The sequence below is a fragment of the Monopterus albus genome, unplaced genomic scaffold, assembly GCF_001952655.1.
Source record: "Monopterus albus unplaced genomic scaffold, M_albus_1.0 scaffold108.1, whole genome shotgun sequence".
NCBI classification, from domain to species: domain Eukaryota; kingdom Metazoa; phylum Chordata; class Actinopteri; order Synbranchiformes; family Synbranchidae; genus Monopterus; species Monopterus albus.
In genome coordinates this window covers 879808-897937 of record NW_018127988.1, presented here as the reverse complement: position 1 = coordinate 897937, position 18130 = coordinate 879808, and the positions used below count along the sequence as shown (strand labels likewise).

Below are 18130 nucleotides of genomic sequence, written 5' to 3'. Positions count from 1 at the left end.
GGATGTGCATTCAAACAAACAGCCAAACAAATGGGTTTAGGCAGGCATACACAGTACAGTACTGTATGTGACTGGTGCATAAAGTACAACAGTGTTAAAAAGCAGCAATATTTGAATAAACCAGCTGCAAAAAGCTGATGTATATAGATCCCAGTAGACACTGCCTGTGCTTTATTCCTCTTGGCATAGGGATTTAGAGGTGCTGCAGTTACAGAGTTGTAACGTTGTGGGAACGTTGTGTTGCGGTGTCATAGCTGTGATGATCCACTGAGCCTAAACTGGAAGACAGGATCACATGCAAGATGCAAGGATGATCAGCAAAAAAAACAAAAAATAAAATAACCTAGTGTGACCAGCAGCACAGTTTGTCTGAGCCCTGTTCACAGTGTAAGGATTCCCCTCTGAGGAATAATTAATTACTAATTAATAATTGATAACTAATAATCAATACAAGCAATTAACATTAAAGTTATGGTGCAGCTCAAGCTTTTGCAAACCTCACAGCATTTACCTAACTTTCAACCTTATACATACTTTATTCAGCCACTTTTTTTTATTAAAATTGGAGTGAAACTGTTTTCACTGGACATTGACTGTAAGCACTTTTTACTGCAAAATATTCACACTAAATATGAAATACTTGTTAACATCTTATAGATTATACAGAAACTACTCACACATTTTAAACTGAAAATACATTAAGTGATAATATCACATTTTAAGTGTGCTGTATTTAATTTTGCTATAAAGTAACCAACTTTCTGCCAGCATCCTCAGTTGAAGTTGTTACACCTAGGTACAGCGTACTGTACCTGTTTTACAGTACTGACTTGTCTCGCTGTAATTGCTAAAAGTTACAGTATTATATAAACATGCAATTCATGAAAAGAGCTCTTTCATTTACAGCTTCCATTGATTTACATGTCATTATTTTCTGCTTGTGTTACATGCCAGTTGCTACTGTGTCCTTCTACAGTATATATTGTTTATAAAAATGTTTAAATTAAAATGTTATTTTCCTTAGGTTTCCACAACATAGCCTATGTTGTAAAAACATAGAAATAAAACCATATAAAAAGCATTTGATAACCTTAGAACTTAATAACTTCTGCAAATAAAAACTTGTAACTTGCAATCAGCTATTTTGGATTCATCTCCTGTTGGCATTCCAGCAACATATGCTTTAGAAATTAGCACTTACACTGTATGTCAGGAACTTTATGATATGATGTCTGTTTTATTAAGATTGTTTTTCCACATACAGTACAGTAAATCTGAACATTGTCCTGGTTAATCCCTTGAAGTGTAAGATGATGTTTTCTGACAAAACACATTTGAGATGGCAGTATTATGAATCTCTAAAAAAAAAGGTTCTACGTCACCAAGATGCCAGTGATGGAAACTAAGTGCATTTACTCAATTATGTATGCAAACGTGTACATAACATATTATACATAGCCCTCTATTACATGTATCTGAGAGCTGAAGATTTGTACATTCAGGTTTTATATTCAGTACATATACAATACAGGCTATAAAGTAGGATAGGCTAAATTTCAAAGTTACCTAAAAGCAGATAAAGTAGGCAAACATTATGTGTATATATTAACTTATCATTTATCATTAATAATGTGATAGTTATAGCATATATTGTTATACTGTAAGCTATATAACCCACACATATATAATCCACTTCTGCATCACTTACCTACTTATACTACATTTTAAAGATAAAGCTATACTTACGCTAAACTGAATGCAGGAATTACTCATAAATGTAATAGTAGCTACCGCTTTGAGAACTGAGCAGCCTGCTTATTTCTCCACTCTAGAGAAATAAGTATAAATAAAAACGGGGATAGTCTAAATCCAATGAATGCCTGAAAGGTTATATTTAGGGCAAAAAAAAAAAACCCATAATCCATGTAAAGCACCAAGATGCATTTTAAATACAGGCCATTCGAATCCCGTGCACTGATTGGATGATATATTTTGGCACCGGTACTAATATATTTAACACGGCCTCTTTTGTTACGATCTAGTCTCTGATTGGTTTTCTTTTGACACACACTCCTTACCAGTTGGTGGAGGTAATGCACCAATTCGTTTTTGCCAAACTGTCAATTAACCGAAGAAGAAGAAGACTCAGCAGCAGCAGCAGAAGAAGAAGAAGAAGGATTGTTTTTTTTTTTTGAACGTCACTCTCTCGTGCCATACACCCAATAAACGCACCCCTTGCATTGCTAAAAAGTTATATTACCTGCATTTGAAATTAGCCAGCAGAGTTTTGATTCTGCCACATTGTAGCAGCGCCCAGTGCAAATTTTTTGTACATATCACTTCCTCGTTACAGAAGCCAAAAGGTGTGTGTGTTGTGTTGATGAGAAAGGTATGGAAAACGCGAAGCTCAGCTTTCCCTTTGCCGTCGACATAGCGGTAGACCCTAAAGACTGTGGTGCTGGCCGATGTGAAGGCTGTTGAATCCCCAACACCAACACGTTACCTGCAGAGCATGTGGTCTGTGTTGTTTTAGTTATTAATGAGATACAGCTTAAGTGCTATCTGTATTGTTTTTTTACTTTAAGATTCGTCTGCAGGGTGCAAATTGAAACCACCAGGTGCTTGTATTTTAGTGTGGAAGGGCAATATTAGACGGATCGGGGGAAACGTAACCGAACACCAAACGGATTCCAGAGCAACATGCCTACTCGGCGTTTTGGGTGTCACCGGTCTCTGATCGCTCACTCTAAAATTCCCAAACTGTCGTATGGTTACACGAAAATGAACACGTCAAGAAGTGACTACCGTGTCTTCTCTGCCAACTCCACCACCGCTTGCACCGAGCTGGCGAAGAAGATCACAGAGTAAGTGATTGTAACTGCGCAACAGCACCGTGGTTATCAGCATGTTGTGTTTGTCATTTAGAAGATGGGTGTGTTTTTGTTAACCTGACATTGGACCACAGCTGGCAGTGAAGTTAGGCTGTAGCCTACAAACACGGCTTAAACAGTGTGCCATAACTCAGCAGCACGGCGTTTGTCACAGTACATTATGTATACATTAATAATGTATGTAGAGTTTTACCATTTTCCTTAATCACTGTTCTTAAAAGTAACTTCGCAGATGAACAAAGCGTTCTCCATAACACTATACAGTGCAGATGAAAGATTTGTTTTATTAGATTAAGACTAATCGGAGTATTTGTCCTCTGTGTGTTGATGTGGGAGACTGAAAGGACCTGTCAGTGAGAATCACTGTGATGAAAGGAGCATGTTGTGTCGGCATGGCTCTATGTTGGGAGTAAGCAGAGCATGGATACTGTTCACTGGTTGTTACTGAGGTAGCCAGACATTATTTAATAAGCAGTGATCGATGGAGCATTGTAATGGGTCAGTAACAAAACAAGTAAAACCAGGTAAGAGGCAGAATGATATGCAGACAAAAACAGTAGGAAGTGTTTGTAGTCCACACAGTGACTGACTGATCTGAGTCTCTGCAAACAGCAGTATCTCTTCTTGTTGTTAGCTTTGTGACATTAGGGGGTAGCCGTGTTTTTCCTGGCTCCACACCTGCATACTTGCCACACCGCCAAGCAGAACTTGCATTACCCACACAATGAAAGATTGTTTTCATTCTGGAGCTTGTAGCTTTGCTGTGGAGCAAAGGTTAACACGACTGCAGAGACAATGGTAATGAATACCTTGCCCACTCTGGCAGAGTCATCATAATTTATAACCATATGTTTCTACATCACTGAATGTGATTAATAGGAAGCAGTTTATAAGGCTGCATAGTGATTTACCAAGTACAAATCATGCCAAGTACTCCACAACAACACAGTTAGAGAAATGAATGCAAATATCATGCTGCATGCATGATATAAAATAAAACTAATATGGCCAATATCGATGATAAGGAACCATAAACATGATTGTTGTATATATCAAACATTGGAATAAGAGCAAGGCTGAGTGAGGTAGGGCGAGGCTGCTGGAGCCCTGTTGACTGCACTGGCAGAACGTGCCACTCTGTGGTGCGCTTTTAAGTGTAAGTTTTTTTTTAGAATTTTAATTGTGACTATTCCATTTTTATAGTAACAGCTGGAATGCCCAAGGCTCAGCTGTGTTCATGATGCCTGGGCTTGTTCAGAGTTTCCATCGATGCAACAGGGCAGTTTCACCCTGTGAATTAATAAGCCTACTCAAAGTTTATGGCTTGTCAGTCAGTGGAAACATCATCTGCTGTCAGCACCCTGAGGGTATCAGAGCCCAGAGTAAAGCTGGAAAATGCCCTGATAATTAAAAATATAAATGATTGTTTAGTCTGTTCATTTGCTATTGTTAAATTTGACAAACATTGTCAGCCAGGTTGAAACTTGGCAATCAGCAGGTATACCTGCCTCACTTCTGCCTCTCCCAGTGATGGCTTCAACGTAGAGTTTGTATAAAACCACCACTGCCTCTTTTATTGGAATAACTCTTCTCTTATAATCGATGATCAGTCAGTTTTTAATGGCTGCTGCTGGTCACAAATGACACACACACAAAAAAAAATCAATAGTCTTGTGCACACTAGAGCACTCACATGCTTCAGTTAGTGGAAAAACACACAAAGGTGTGTGTTTGTGTTTGTGTTTTTAATGTTGTGTGACCTGGTTGTTTTTTCTCCACAGACGCTTAGGTGTGGAGTTGGGCAAGTCAGTGGTTTATCAAGAGTCAAACACAGGTAAAGCTGCTAAATATCCACATCGAATGTCTTGGATTAGCAGGGCTGATGAGTGAGCTGTCTTTATTTTGCACTTGAACCCACAATGATTGTGTGTGTGTGTGTGTGTGTGTGTGTGTGTCCAGAGACTAGAGTGGACGTGAGAGAGTCCGTCCGTGGACAAGACATCTTCATCATTCAGACCATTCCCAGGTGAGACAGAAGGATGCTCCTGTTCTATATGATCCAAGAAGCTTCGAGTTCAAATGAAGTTTATCGTTGCAGCAGCTGAAACAGTGAAGGCAACATGAACTATGGTCATTGGCTCTGATAATCATTTATGTGGTATGACAAAGAGGCATGCTCTGAAAGGCAGCCAGAGGTCACAGCAGGGAACATTACAGTCTTGAGCTTCCTGTATTCGGTGTGTATTGATATTACCTTTTACCAAGTTGATCTTCCCCGTGGACAACCATAGGCCCAAACTGTTTGCATCCATCTGTTTTTAATACAGTCTCTTGAACTGAATGTGTCATTTCTTAGAGATGTCAACACAGCCATCATGGAGCTGCTGGTCATGGCCTATGCCCTGAAGACGTCCTGTGCCAAGAACATCATCGGCGTCATTCCCTACTTTCCTTACAGCAAGCAGTGCAAGATGAGGAAGAGAGGATCCATTGTTTGCAAGCTGCTAGCATCCATGTTAGATAAAGCTGGTATGGACTTTGCCTTGTAATTTCCTTTTGCTATTGATTTCTTATTTATATGCACTGAATGATTACAGAACAGACTGATACAACAAGCATTCTGGCCTGTTCAGATGAGCGCATTCATTTTGATCATTAAACTAATATGACATATGAGTTGGGTGTGACAACTGATCAGACACGTTTGACAGGGTTTAATTCAGTCTCAGTCAGTTGGTGTTGACAGATAAAATCATAGTCTGTGATAAAGTACATACACTGATCAGCTGTAACACTATGACCACTGACAGGTGAGGTGAACACTGATCATCTCATTACAGCGGCAAGTTGATGTGTTGTAAGAAGGACAAATGGGCAAGAGTCAGAATCTAAGGACAAACTATAATAGCTGATAACTGGGTCAGGGCATTTTCCAAACTGCAGGCCTTGTTGGGTGTTCCCCGTCTGCAGTGGTTAGTACCGACCAACAGTGGTACTATGGTAAGAAGACAGGTCAGCGAAGGCAGTGTGATGCTTTGGGCAGTGTTCTGCAGGGAAAGCTTGGGTTACTTTGACAACCTACTTAAACACTGTTGCAGACCAAGTCCACCACTTCATGGCAACGGTATTTCCTAATGGCAGTGGCCTCTTTCAGGAGTCAGCAGGATAATGCACCCTGCCGTAAGAAAAAATGGTTCAGGAATGGTTTGAGGAGCACAACAAGAAGTTCAAGGTGTTAACCTGGCCTCCAAATTCCCCAGAGCTCAATCCAGTTTAGCATCTGTGGGATATACTGGACAAACGAGTCCAATCCATTGGGGCCCCACCTCGCAAATTACAGGACTTAAAGGATTTGCTGCTAACGTCTTGGTGCCAGATACCAGTGGGCACCTTCAGAGGTCTTGTGAAGTTCATGCCTTTGTCAAACAAATCAGGACCTACACGGTATTAGGGAGGTGGTCATAATGTTATGGCTGATAGGTGTATGTATAGATTAAAGACATCACTTGTGCTCTAGGGAGATACACCAGTAAATACTTAGTTTTCCCTGAAGTTAGTTTAGTGCACTCGCCCCCATTCCCTTCTCTATGTAGGTTTCAACTTGCCTTTAGGTTTGTCCAAAGCTTTTGTTGCTCATAACAAAATGACAGTCATATATTATGTGATGCCTGCCACTCTTTATGTTGTTCTTCAGTCACTGCAGAGTTGACTCTTGAAGTCGAACTAACCCATGGATGTAATGTATGCCTTTACTGTTACAGGGCTAACTCACATCATCACAATGGACCTCCACCAGAAAGAAATCCAGGGATTCTTTGGCTTCCCAGTTGACAACCTTAGAGCCTCTCCCTTCCTTATCCAGTACATCCAGGAGGAGGTGAGGCTACATACACGCACAGCATCACACAAACAGTGATTTGTCTTCAAAACAAGATTTTGGAACAGTTTTATAGTTAAAGTTAAAATATTGTAGTTCCTATTATGGTTAAAGTTAAAATATTGTAGTTCCTATCCATCCATCCTAGCACCAAAAATAATCTCTCTTCCTCCTCAGATCCCAGACTACAGGAACGCTATAATTGTTGCTAAGTCCCCTTCAGCTGCCAGGAGGTAACAAGCAAGCTGGGAACACTCAGAACTCAGAAGTCCTGATGTCCTTAAGTTCTGTAGTTGCAATGTTTAACATGTGTATCACTTCTCCTGCTGTCATAGTGAGAAGGTTCATTTGTGTTGTGTCGTTGTTGTGCTTTTGTCTTTTCATATTATCGCGTCATGTCTTTATACGCATGTTCAAACTTGCAAACTTCTGCCTGCTCTCTTTTGCCTGTGTATTTGTTTGTGTGTTGTGTTTGTCAGTTTCTTTGACTCTTGTGTCTGCGTGTCTGTCTGCTTCAGAGCTCAGTCCTACGCTGAGAGGCTGCGACTTGGGCTGGCAGTGATGCACGGGGAAGCCAATCACTCAGAGTCAGACATGGCTGATGGTCGACAATCTCCTCCCTTGTCCCGCACCACCATGGGACACACCGGCCTGGAGCTGCCATGTAAGACCCACAATATCACAGCACACCTAATAAGTCTCATAGTATTTTCTGTAACATTCGGCAGCCATTGACTCTGTAAATTATTTGCATATTGATGTGAGACTGACTTTAGAGCACTTGAGCCTTGAACTGTATGAGCATCGGACTACGAGACCTATGAATGGCATCTGTCTCCAGCCACATAGAAATCATACAGCAAAAATTTAGGTCCCTGAACGATTAAAACATTAAAAACTCACCAGCCTTTGGTGATCATCTATAGAGATGACCATGCTGATACTGCAGTAGCACACAGCATGTTTCAGGTGTTGTTGAAATACTGCAGGCAGTGACTGACATTGGCCCCTTTTTCTACCTCAGCCAGATTTGTTTTTACTTTCCTCATCTGAGTCTTGTCCTGTCCACTCTCCTTTCACCTGAATTTACACCACACCTCCCACCCCACCCCCTCTGTTTGTTTTGACAGCCTGGTCTTTCACCTCTCAAGTAGGAGCTGTGAATCACACTCCTTCCAACTGCCCCTCTCTGCCTTTAAACATTCACTGAATATGTGTCAGTTCATGTTACAGAAAGACTTCTTACCTCTGAATACAATTACTTTGGGGTTCAAAATGGGGACTCTGTTCTCAGTATGTTCTCTGTGTTTGTTGTATGTATGTATGTCTTTCTTTTAGTTTGTTTTGTACCATCCTGTCTTCTGCCACAGCGAACAGCAGACATCTTGTCCCATTCCCTGGGATAGAGCTCCCAAGTATAATGCTTGAATCCATTTATGCTTCCTGTTGTTTGTTCTCCCTGCATGAAATGACAGCGAGTTACTGGGGGCTTCCACTCCATTTTACATCTGGACATACAAGAAGAGACCAAGATTAAACTGACAATGATTCTTTAACAGGTGTTAAATATCTCTATACAATGCTAGTGTAAAAAAGACTTGTGTGATAATGAATCAGTTTTTGGATTGGTGAAGAACCACAGAGGCATTTATAATTCTGATTCTGATGCTTCCTTTCTCAGGGTTTATTAGATCTTTGTTTTTACTGATTGTTGTAAATCAGGACATACTTTGTTTTTTCCAGCTGTGTCCTCATAGCCAGTCAGATCTGTTGACAGACGTGGGTCAAAATGGCAATTCCTTTTGCAAAGAAATTCAGATTGAGAGAATGAAACTGGTTTGTCAGCACAGTAGATGTTGCTGATAAAGCCAAGCAGTTTGTCTTTTGATGGTCTCCAGCATTTGTCTCTTTATGTCTGCTTTTTGGAAAATACTTTATATAGATTTTATTAGCAAGGAGCCGCACTGTGCTGATACACTGACACACACTTAGACCATAAAATAAAAGCTGTTTTCCCCCAAGTGCCTGAGAATGGTTGGAAGCCCTCAGCCTTACATCCTTGTAGCAGAAATGATTGATATAAATTATTGCTTGGGTGAGAAACTGTGACAAGCAATTTGAGTCATCTCCATCACTATGTATGTGAAACCCACAGACTTCTAAGTATTAAAATTGAAGTGGTAAAAATAGTGAGAAATACTACATAATCGAATAGCATTATTTGTAATGACTCTTACTGTTGAGTATGGACTAGATAATTCATTAATATGGAAGTAAATCCACATCAAAACATTTGAGGGTGCACGAGCCATGTTTCGAGCATTACTCAGTTTGCAACTCAGCATTTGAGAGCATGCAGGCACAGGTTTGTAAGCACCAGACTTGAGAGCGTAATCCCAGCTATGTGTGCACTCGTTTCTAAATTTGCGTTTTAAGATTTTCTCCACTGGGATTTATGTGAAAGTCCGTCTGTGCCAGAAGTTTTGAAAGTGCACAAAACACATAGCGAGCATGCTTCAGTTTGCATATTTGAATTTGAGAACCGAGTGCGGACAGAATCATGAGCGTAACAGATGATTTCAACGAGCAGCAGGGATCGTCCTTCACTCTCAGAAGTGGTTCTGCTCTTCCAAATCTGTGCCTGCACACTCTCACATTCTGATTTGCAAACTGAATCCCACTCAAAACTTTTGCAGCCGACAGACTTTCACACAAAACCCACTTTAGAAATATATATGAGTGAAGACTCCAAAATGAGATGATGCTCTCAAGTCTGCGTCTGCTCTTCTAAATCTGTGCCTGCGTGCTCACTAGTGCCGAGTTGCAAACCAAGTAGCACTTGAAATTTGGTTTGTGTGCCCTCAAATGGAGATTTACTACCATACATTCAGTCAGTACTTCATCAGAGACATGCCAAGCAGCAATATCCTGGCATGACCATTGTGATTTTTTTGTTGTTGTTGTTTTCATTATTGTATCTTTATTCTTGAAATATCTGTGGACTCAGAAATTGCTAAATCTTTATGGTTAAAATCCTCATTTTGATTTTAGTATCCTGACTCCTTTCCAATCCAGACATGTGTGACCATTTAAAAATATTAAAACTTCTGCACAGAGGCCTTGCTGGATTTGTCTGTGATGAATTTAAAATGACCTCTTAACATGCCTTGCTGTTTTTCTTTTGTTTTATTATTAATTATTACTTAAAATCCCTTTCAGTACTTCTAACCTTCTGGTAGTTTGCTGTAGCTGAGTGGTCTTAGCTTTGGCAGCTATACTTGAGTTCCAAGATAAATTATTCTTTTCTTTAACATTATTTGCTATAATCTGTCAAAAATTGTGTTTGATTGGATTGTAAACAATAACCAATCCTGTGGTTCCTAAAAAAGACTCAGTTCTGCACCCACTTGGCCATCTACCACTGTACCAACTGGACAATATACACTTGGTTTGAATTCAGCTCAAACCTCTTCTAATGTAACTTAGTCTCAACAGTCTCACTGGCCTTCAGTCATTGGATTTGTGCTGTGAGCTTGTTGGGGTACAGCTGTCTTGCATGATGTTTACAGGTTTTAGCCACATGCCTTCTCACCAAATTTCTCAACTTTACCTCACCTCCTGATTGGGGGTTGCAGGACAGAGCTCACTTTGTGTCCTGAAAACATTTCCTCTTCTGTGTCTTTCAGTGATGATGGCAAAGGAGAAGCCGCCTATCACTGTTGTCGGAGATGTGGGAGGCAGGATTGCCATAATTGTTGTAAGACCCTGAGCTTTTTCATGACTTTCTTTAACTATTTTCCTCATATTGAAACTGGATCTCGGAAAACAGCTGTACTACAAAGATACAGGGCAAGGAACGGCTTTAATTATTTATCTGTAGTGGCTTCAGAAAATATTCTTTTTGCACACTTTATTGTGTTGTGGATTTAATTTTCACTGGGTGAAATACTGCAGCACTTTATTAAATCAGATTTCAGTTTTTGTGCAAATGCTTCTAAAGACATGTTTTCACTTTATGGGTTACTGAGTGTAGATCGATGGGTTAAAATGGCCATTTTATTCTTTTAAAATGAAACCTCCAATACAAACAGTGCACAAAGTGACTTTTCTGAAGTCACTCTCACTTCAGTGAGGTTTGCATATATTAATCATTAGGCTAAAATTAATGTCTTCTACACAAGCATAGGCATGCTTGCTTGTTACCTCTTGGCAGCTGGGTGATGTGATACACCTTCCTGGCAGTGGTGTGACACTATTCCATTGGCCTGTAGGGGGCAGTGGTATGCCAAGATACACATCAGGGCACTGGCAACAGCTGTATTTTCATTTTCTGCTACTTCATTCTTCAGCTTCACTACATTTCAGAGAAAAATATTGTATTTTGTACTCATTACATTTATTTGAAAACTTTAGTTATTAGTCACTTTTCAGAATGAGGATAATTAAACAAAATACAGTATTGCCATAAGATTTTATTGATCCTTGATGGAAAATCCACAAGCTGCCCAGCAGTGATTCAAATAATAAGCATATAAGGTATTTAAAATGAGCTCTGCCTTTACCAGCAGCCACATTAAATGTGGTGTTCCCAACAATACATCAGTATTTATAATTGAATAATATGATCTACATCAATGTAAACTGTGCCACTTTGTATTATTATTACTTTCACTTTTGGTACTTTATATCTATTTTCTGCTAATACTTTTGTACTTTTACTTAAGTAACATTTCGAATGCAGGGCTTTTACTTGTAACAGAGCATTCTTACAGTGTCGTATTGCTACTTTTATTTAAGCAAATAATCTGAGTACTACTTCAAGCTCTGTCCCCTGTGTGATCCGTAACACAGGATGACATCATCGATGATGTGGAGGACTTTGTTGCAGCAGCAGAAATCCTGAAGGAGAGGGGGGCCTACAAGATTTATATCATGGCTACACATGGCCTCCTGTCTGCAGAGGCACCTAGGCTAATAGAGGAGTCTGCAATAGATGAGGTAAAATCCCTTCCTGATTAATGTACATGAATTGGAATGTTACCTTCCTCCTCAGAAATGAAAAGCATAATGAATCAGTTCTGCAAATGCCTCTCTCTTGTTTTCTTACACTATATTGATTTGTCTTGCAATTTCTGAAACAGAGTGGCATCAACTCTGACATGAATCACTTCATATTTTTATGCTCAATTTGTCCATAATTGTTATTTAGTGTATTGTGTGGAACTGGAGAGAACATGGATGTAGGAGTTTAAAAAAAATTACAGCAGCATTTGTCATGCATCTCTTATTCCTAGGCTATGTTCCACCTCACTCATCTTTAGAAGTACAGATGTATAAAGTGATTTAAAAAGTCAAGTTCAGAAAAAGCCCCATAGTCGCTCTTATAATTTGCCAGTTTTGACTTGAGAGGAAGTTGTATGACTGCCTGAGAGACTAGAGTCAGGGGAGAACAGCCCTGACACAACTAGACTAAGGCTGTTGTGTTCCACCTCCAGGTTGTTGTGACCAACACTGTTCCTCATGAGGTGCAGAAGTTGCAGTGTCCAAAAATCAAAACGGTGGATGTCAGTCTGATCCTGGCTGAGGCCATCCGCCGTACCCACAATGGAGAGTCCATGGCCTATCTGTTACGCAACATCACCATGGACGACTGAGGCAACACACACGTACATTTACATTCCTGTACACACAAAGCAAACACATTACAGAGCGCACACACTGAGGACCAAGAATCTGGTTTAGTGTGTTTTAATCTGCTGTTCCTGTGTGTTCTGCTGATAAACATGAAGATCGATGCTGGCTCTATTTACTATATGTCACATACTCTGCTGTAGTTCTCTGATGTGTTAAGACGGTGGGACTGTACAAACAATACAAACTGTTCTACTTCACTAATATGTGCCTGGAAACACACACAGCAGCCTCTAGGTCTGCTGTAGAATTTGACTAATAAAGCTATCCTTCTTTTTTGACTAGAAGATCTTTCTCGTTTTCTTATTTGCTTGGATATACTAAAGTAACTGGATAAAATTAGCACAGCACCACAGCTGGCGTTTTAAAGTGCAGGTTTGGTTTGCATTTAGCAGTGGAAGTGTGAAGAAATACAGTATGTGGAACTCTCAGAAAAGTGCGCTACAGTGGCTTCACACCTGAACTCAAACTTTCAGTAGCTGTTTCAGTCCCGTCTGCTTTATGAAGCATAGAAAAGCATGAAATATCACACTGCAGTGTTCAGAAGCAGTTTGATGAAAGTACTAGTCATAAAACAGTTTGAGCTTGTGCAAAAGAACTCTTGTGTTCTGGCATTTTATGGTTGCAGTATATTATACAGTGCAGTGCTAATCAAGAAATATAATATGATACAAGAAATAGATTTAAGTTTTAATAATTTTTGCTCTGCATGTGTGACTTATCTAACAAGGTAAATTAACCTTTGTATGCCTGGTAAATTAATTAGATGGGAAGTCCATTTTCAAGTACAATTGTTGTGATTTCATATGTACTGCAGTCCTACAATATATAAATCACAGTTAAATAGTCTTAAAATTACATCTTTGGTGATATTTTTCATATATAAATTCAGTTGTAAAAAGTAGTGATTCCCATTTTTGACTGGCAGTTTGAATAAATGATTCACTTGGAGTTGGAATTCATACACTGACATGTGACAGAAAGGCTCAGAGTAAATACAGACACATTCTACAGTTACCTAAATACTGCTTAGTTTGTATACAGACAACACACAGACTGCTGACATTTCATTTCTCTGTTGACTAATCTTGCTGTGTTCTGTCCAGGACCCTGAACTTGTTCTAAACGCCTCAGAGTCACTTTAATCTGCTGAGGAGCTTTGACCAAGTCCAGGAGCACAGACATCTAAGAAGCCGAGTCAGTCTCATGAATAGCCTCCCTCACTGCAGCTAAAATCTGACCATTGAGTGCTAATGAACGTAACACTTAGGTAAGATCTGCCTCTCTTATCTGTGTAAATTGGCTCTTCTGAAATCCTCAGACCCATATTAAAGCAGAACTCTGTTACAAGATGACAAATCCACACACCTGTGTGACTGTGAAGCTGCTAGGCCTCCATCCCTTCGCAAATGATCAAGAGCAGAGTGCGGAAGAATGTTTAAATGTGGACTGAAAGAGGAACTGCCCGCAAACGTTTGCTCGGCCACTTCCTCAAATTAAAACAGGAAACTTGGTTCAGTGTAATCTGATGGAGTGTTGGCGGGAGGGGGGTGTCTTTGTTCTAAGCACTACAACTGTCTCTGCTCGAAAGGTTGCGTTTAGGGGAACCGTGCACAGCTATTTCAGGAACTATACAATGATCCGTTTTCTCAACTGGTTAGACAGGAGTACTGCAGAACTCTTAATATTCAAATACTGTGATAGTCAAGGGCACTTAAATCAGACTCAGGCCTGAGCTAGTTAGCAGCATTTACACAGCCGCACTAACTGATGCTCATCCATCTTAAGTAGGAATAAGGAGGTGTGAAAAATGTTTGTGATTTGATCCCAGATGTTTCAGTTGTTTTCTCTAAGCTAAAGTTTGTTTTATGGCTCAGAATGTCCAGTATTGTTGCACAATGTAGCTGCCCATAAACGGTTTGTGTACACGGTGTCAGTCTGGACTGACGGACAATAATAACCTATCAACACATGTTCTTTCAACCACCAGTGATGAAACTTAAGAGAGAAGGAACTGAATGGAATTTGTTTGGACTCCTGAATTTAAAAAAAAAAAAAAAGCTACCAATTAAAACATTTTATAACTTGAGATGTACTCATTTTCATCATCAGCCAAACTTTTTGGGCCTTAGAGTTGAGATTGAAGTTCACAGTTTTAGGTTGAAGCCTCATTAGAGGCAACCACAATAGGCACATACACAACGTAGACACACCGAGTTGAATTGAATGTTGTGTCTCTTTCACCATTAGGTGGCAACAGAGATCTTATATTACCAGAGGATGCAGAAGAGCCCAGACTCTTGCATTTAATTGACTTCAGGTCACACTAAATTACTAGTTTGTCACTTATTGCAATAAACTGAATACTTACTAAGATTTTGGTTGGAACATATTAACTTAGGTTGTCACATTTTAGACTTAATGGATAGAGTGTGTCCTACCCAAAACCATGAAGCCCGTGAAGGGAGCAGTGCTCAAAAATGTATTGTCAGATTTAGTTTAGTTTTAGGTCAACAAGCATCATTGCAGCTATATATGTATATATATATATATGTGTGTGTGTGTGTGTGTGTGGTTATTTAAATTTCACTCAGCTTATTTTATGCTTTTGTCTTTTATTACACATTGAAATCCACTTTTCACTTACATTTGTTAAATACAGAGCAAAACAACATTTGTCACAATAAAAAAATAATTCTAATTTATAAAAACAACATGAAAACAATTTTGAATGGTCATTTCAGAATGAAAAGTGCATTTACAGTTTACATTTGCATTTCACCGTTTTTTTTACATAAGAGTTACATCACGCTTAATGGTAAATTGCAAGAGTACAAAAATTGTAAACAATATGATGTGCTACAGGTGAATTAAGTAAATTAAAATAATTTGCATGAGAGGTACAACTTTTGGACAAATCACAACATATATACACACACTTCAAATACCTTGATGTACTTGAACATTTTACTTTAAAATTCAGAATTTAGACATTGATCTAAACACCAGCAGCATTTCACCACATGGGCAGCAACTACATTACATCAAGTAAACAACTGAGTAATTAATGCATGTTTCTTCTCTCCACTTGATTTAATACATTTCCTTAAATATCCTAATGGCGCTGTGTTTCAGTTCAGTCTTAATCCCATTCTGCTCCCTGGTTTCTTTTCCTCTCAGTTATGAACCCTGAAGTATCTTTGTTGGTCCAGTTCACTTCTCACAATCAGGCTGCTCTCCAACTTTACACCGACGATCAGTGAAGTCCAGGCGTTCCTCTCCTTCTCTCTCCAGCACCACTAGGTTTAACAACATGCCCTCTGTCTTCTCAACCCCTGTCCATCTGTCAAACAAAACGTCTCCCATTATGACAGAATACAACTGTTGGTCTTGTTCATGGGTGGCCGAAAATCAGTGTCTTTCGGAAAGGTCTCCCTGCGTCTGCGTAGCGCGGGGCTGAGGTGGCTGGGAAGGTTAACCTGCTGCAGCAGCTCCTTGAACACCTCCACCACGTTGGCGTTCTCCTTGGCCGAAGCTTCCAGGTAACTGTTGTTCCAGTCCAGCTCTACAGTTGACAGCACGTCCTCGCTGGCTACCTGACGATCCCCCTCACGATCCACCTTGTTCCCCACCACCACGATGGGTGTGTACTTGTCTTCCTTGATCTCCAGTATCTCATCTCGAAGGCTCTTGACAGCCTCCAGTGACTCCGGGTCGTCCACGGCGTACACCAGTGCGAAGGCGTCGCTGTTTTGGATGGAGAGCTTGCGCATGGCGGGGAAGGAGTAGCTGCCACTGGTGTCCAGGATCTCCACAGTGATCTTGACCCCACCGATGTCATATTCCTTGCTGTGTAGCTCCTCCACTGTGCGCCGGTGTTTGGGCTCAAATGTGTCCTGGAGGAAGCGTTGGATCAGGGCTGTCTTGCCCACACCTGCTGCCCCCAGAAACACTATACGCACCTGGGTCTTTTCCTTCACCTCCAGAGACATGCTGGCTTTTTTTCCGGCCAAAATGAGAAAAGAAAAACTCCTCACTTTTTAATCACTTCCTCTCTGTGGCCATAAAAGCTGCTCTAAAACGGACACTACAACACTTTCCACCGACGTCTACCTTGTAAATATTTCTCAGAGAGAATCTTCCCGCAGCGGTTTGTTAGGACTCGTCTTTGTCAGCTTCAGCTTTTCCTTTTCTTTTCACCTGCCAGTGGTTTTAAGTTGACAGCACCTTTCTGTCAAACATCCCTATCTGCGTTTCTGACCCATCACGCTACCTTGTTTTGGTGAGACAGCGTCCCCGCCCCCCTGGAGCTCCAACCAATCGGTTGAAGGCAGCCCGTTGCACGTAACCAATGATAGCAAAGTATGTAAATCAGTGTACCGGTTCAGTACATGAGGAGGAGAGCGTGTAAAATACTCTGAGCACGTTCCTGATTATTATTCTAGTCATCCACAGAGAACCTCAGCATAAAAACATAGAAACAAATATTAGATAATCTCTTTCAATGGCCACTTCTGTTTAGGGTTACTTTGGAGTTGAGTACCTACAGTCAGTGCTGTTTGTGATGTTCTGGTGTTTTGTGTCCTGCATGTGTTCCCCTTTATTAAACAGGATCATCCCATAAATAAGTCTTGGTTAAACTACAAGATCTATCATAAATTTAATCTTTGGCATCTCTATGTATGAATATGTTTGATGCCAGACCATGTCAATCCTATTCATACAACCAGTGATTGGACTGTACTGTAGAATCTAATGGTGACAGGCATGCTAAGTAGAATATTGAGTAGTTCAATTATTTACTTCCTTGATATGTTTATTTTGTGTTCCATATATGTGAAGCATAGGAACTACTGCTTAGTTTTGGGCTAAAAACGGGTGATTCCCCCTAAACCATTCAGTACTTTATACACCAACAGAAACACTTTAAATTCAGAATTTTTGATACACATAAAAGCAGTGCAAAGATCTGGGAACTTGAGAGATACAGTAAGATACTGTAATTGTTGTTTCATTCCTCCAGTACTAAAGGGGAAGTCAGCTAAGATCAAAAGCCCTAGCTTAACACATGATTAGCTACCTGTGGTGTTCATTCTGATCAAGTAAAAATGCCTGTGCAGAACTGATCTGGGCTCAGATGCTCTGTCCATAAGATGATGACATTATTCCTGTGCAAATTTAAGGAAGAGCAGATTATAGACAGGCATAGTCACATGTTGTTGGATGACTGTGTGTGAATCACCTTCAGCTCTCCTTAGTATCCAATTAGATGTGATGCATCGCCTGTAACTGTGTGAGAGCAAATCCTGCCAGCCTTCATTTTGTCAATTTGTTCTCGAGGAGTCATGATGATCCTAAATTTCTCCTGAGACTGGAGTCATCTCACGAAGTCAGACTTTCAAAGCCTTGTTAGGTTTGGCAACAGGGTGGAATACGTGAATCCCCAAGTGAACACTGTAACCCCTTCCACTGTCCCACCAACACACATCTTTAATATTCACTCATACGTTCTGTCCTCAGAAAACTGTTGTGACTGATGGGCAGTGGAACAGAGCTAAGCACTGTGGGAATATTAGCTGTGGATCCCCCTGTCCCGACACATTGTGTGAAGAACGTCAATTGCTACAGTCCTACTGTATATTTGAAATCAGTTTCTGAACTACATCTAGTC

General features: G+C 40.2%; 2 protein-coding genes across 5 annotated transcripts; one reads left to right on the top strand and one right to left on the bottom strand.

Moving 5' to 3' along the window:
* Positions 1-2190: 2190 nt before the first annotated feature.
* Positions 2191-12746, top strand: LOC109966297 (phosphoribosyl pyrophosphate synthase-associated protein 1-like). 4 transcript variants are annotated; one of them, XM_020611045.1, is made up of 11 exons: positions 2191-2389; positions 2634-2864; positions 4673-4725; positions 4851-4917; positions 5248-5420; positions 6653-6768; positions 6946-7001; positions 7287-7432; positions 10455-10525; positions 11620-11766; positions 12264-12746. In XM_020611045.1, exons 2-11 carry the CDS (start codon positions 2701-2703, stop codon positions 12420-12422), a joined length of 1152 nt encoding a protein of 383 aa, XP_020466701.1. In that variant the 5' UTR covers positions 2191-2389; positions 2634-2700; the 3' UTR covers positions 12423-12746. The 4 variants fall into 4 exon arrangements, with proteins under 4 accessions (XP_020466701.1, XP_020466697.1, XP_020466700.1 ...); XM_020611041.1 differs by having other exon boundaries at positions 2586-2864; XM_020611044.1 differs by having other exon boundaries at positions 2191-2517.
* A 2349-nt stretch (positions 12747-15095) lies between these two features.
* Positions 15096-16767, bottom strand: LOC109966270 (GTP-binding protein Rhes-like). Its single transcript, XM_020610997.1, has one exon. The coding sequence runs from the start codon at positions 16449-16451 to the stop codon at positions 15825-15827; it is 627 nt and encodes a 208-aa protein (XP_020466653.1). The 5' UTR covers positions 16452-16767; the 3' UTR covers positions 15096-15824.
* Positions 16768-18130: the final 1363 nt, after the last annotated feature.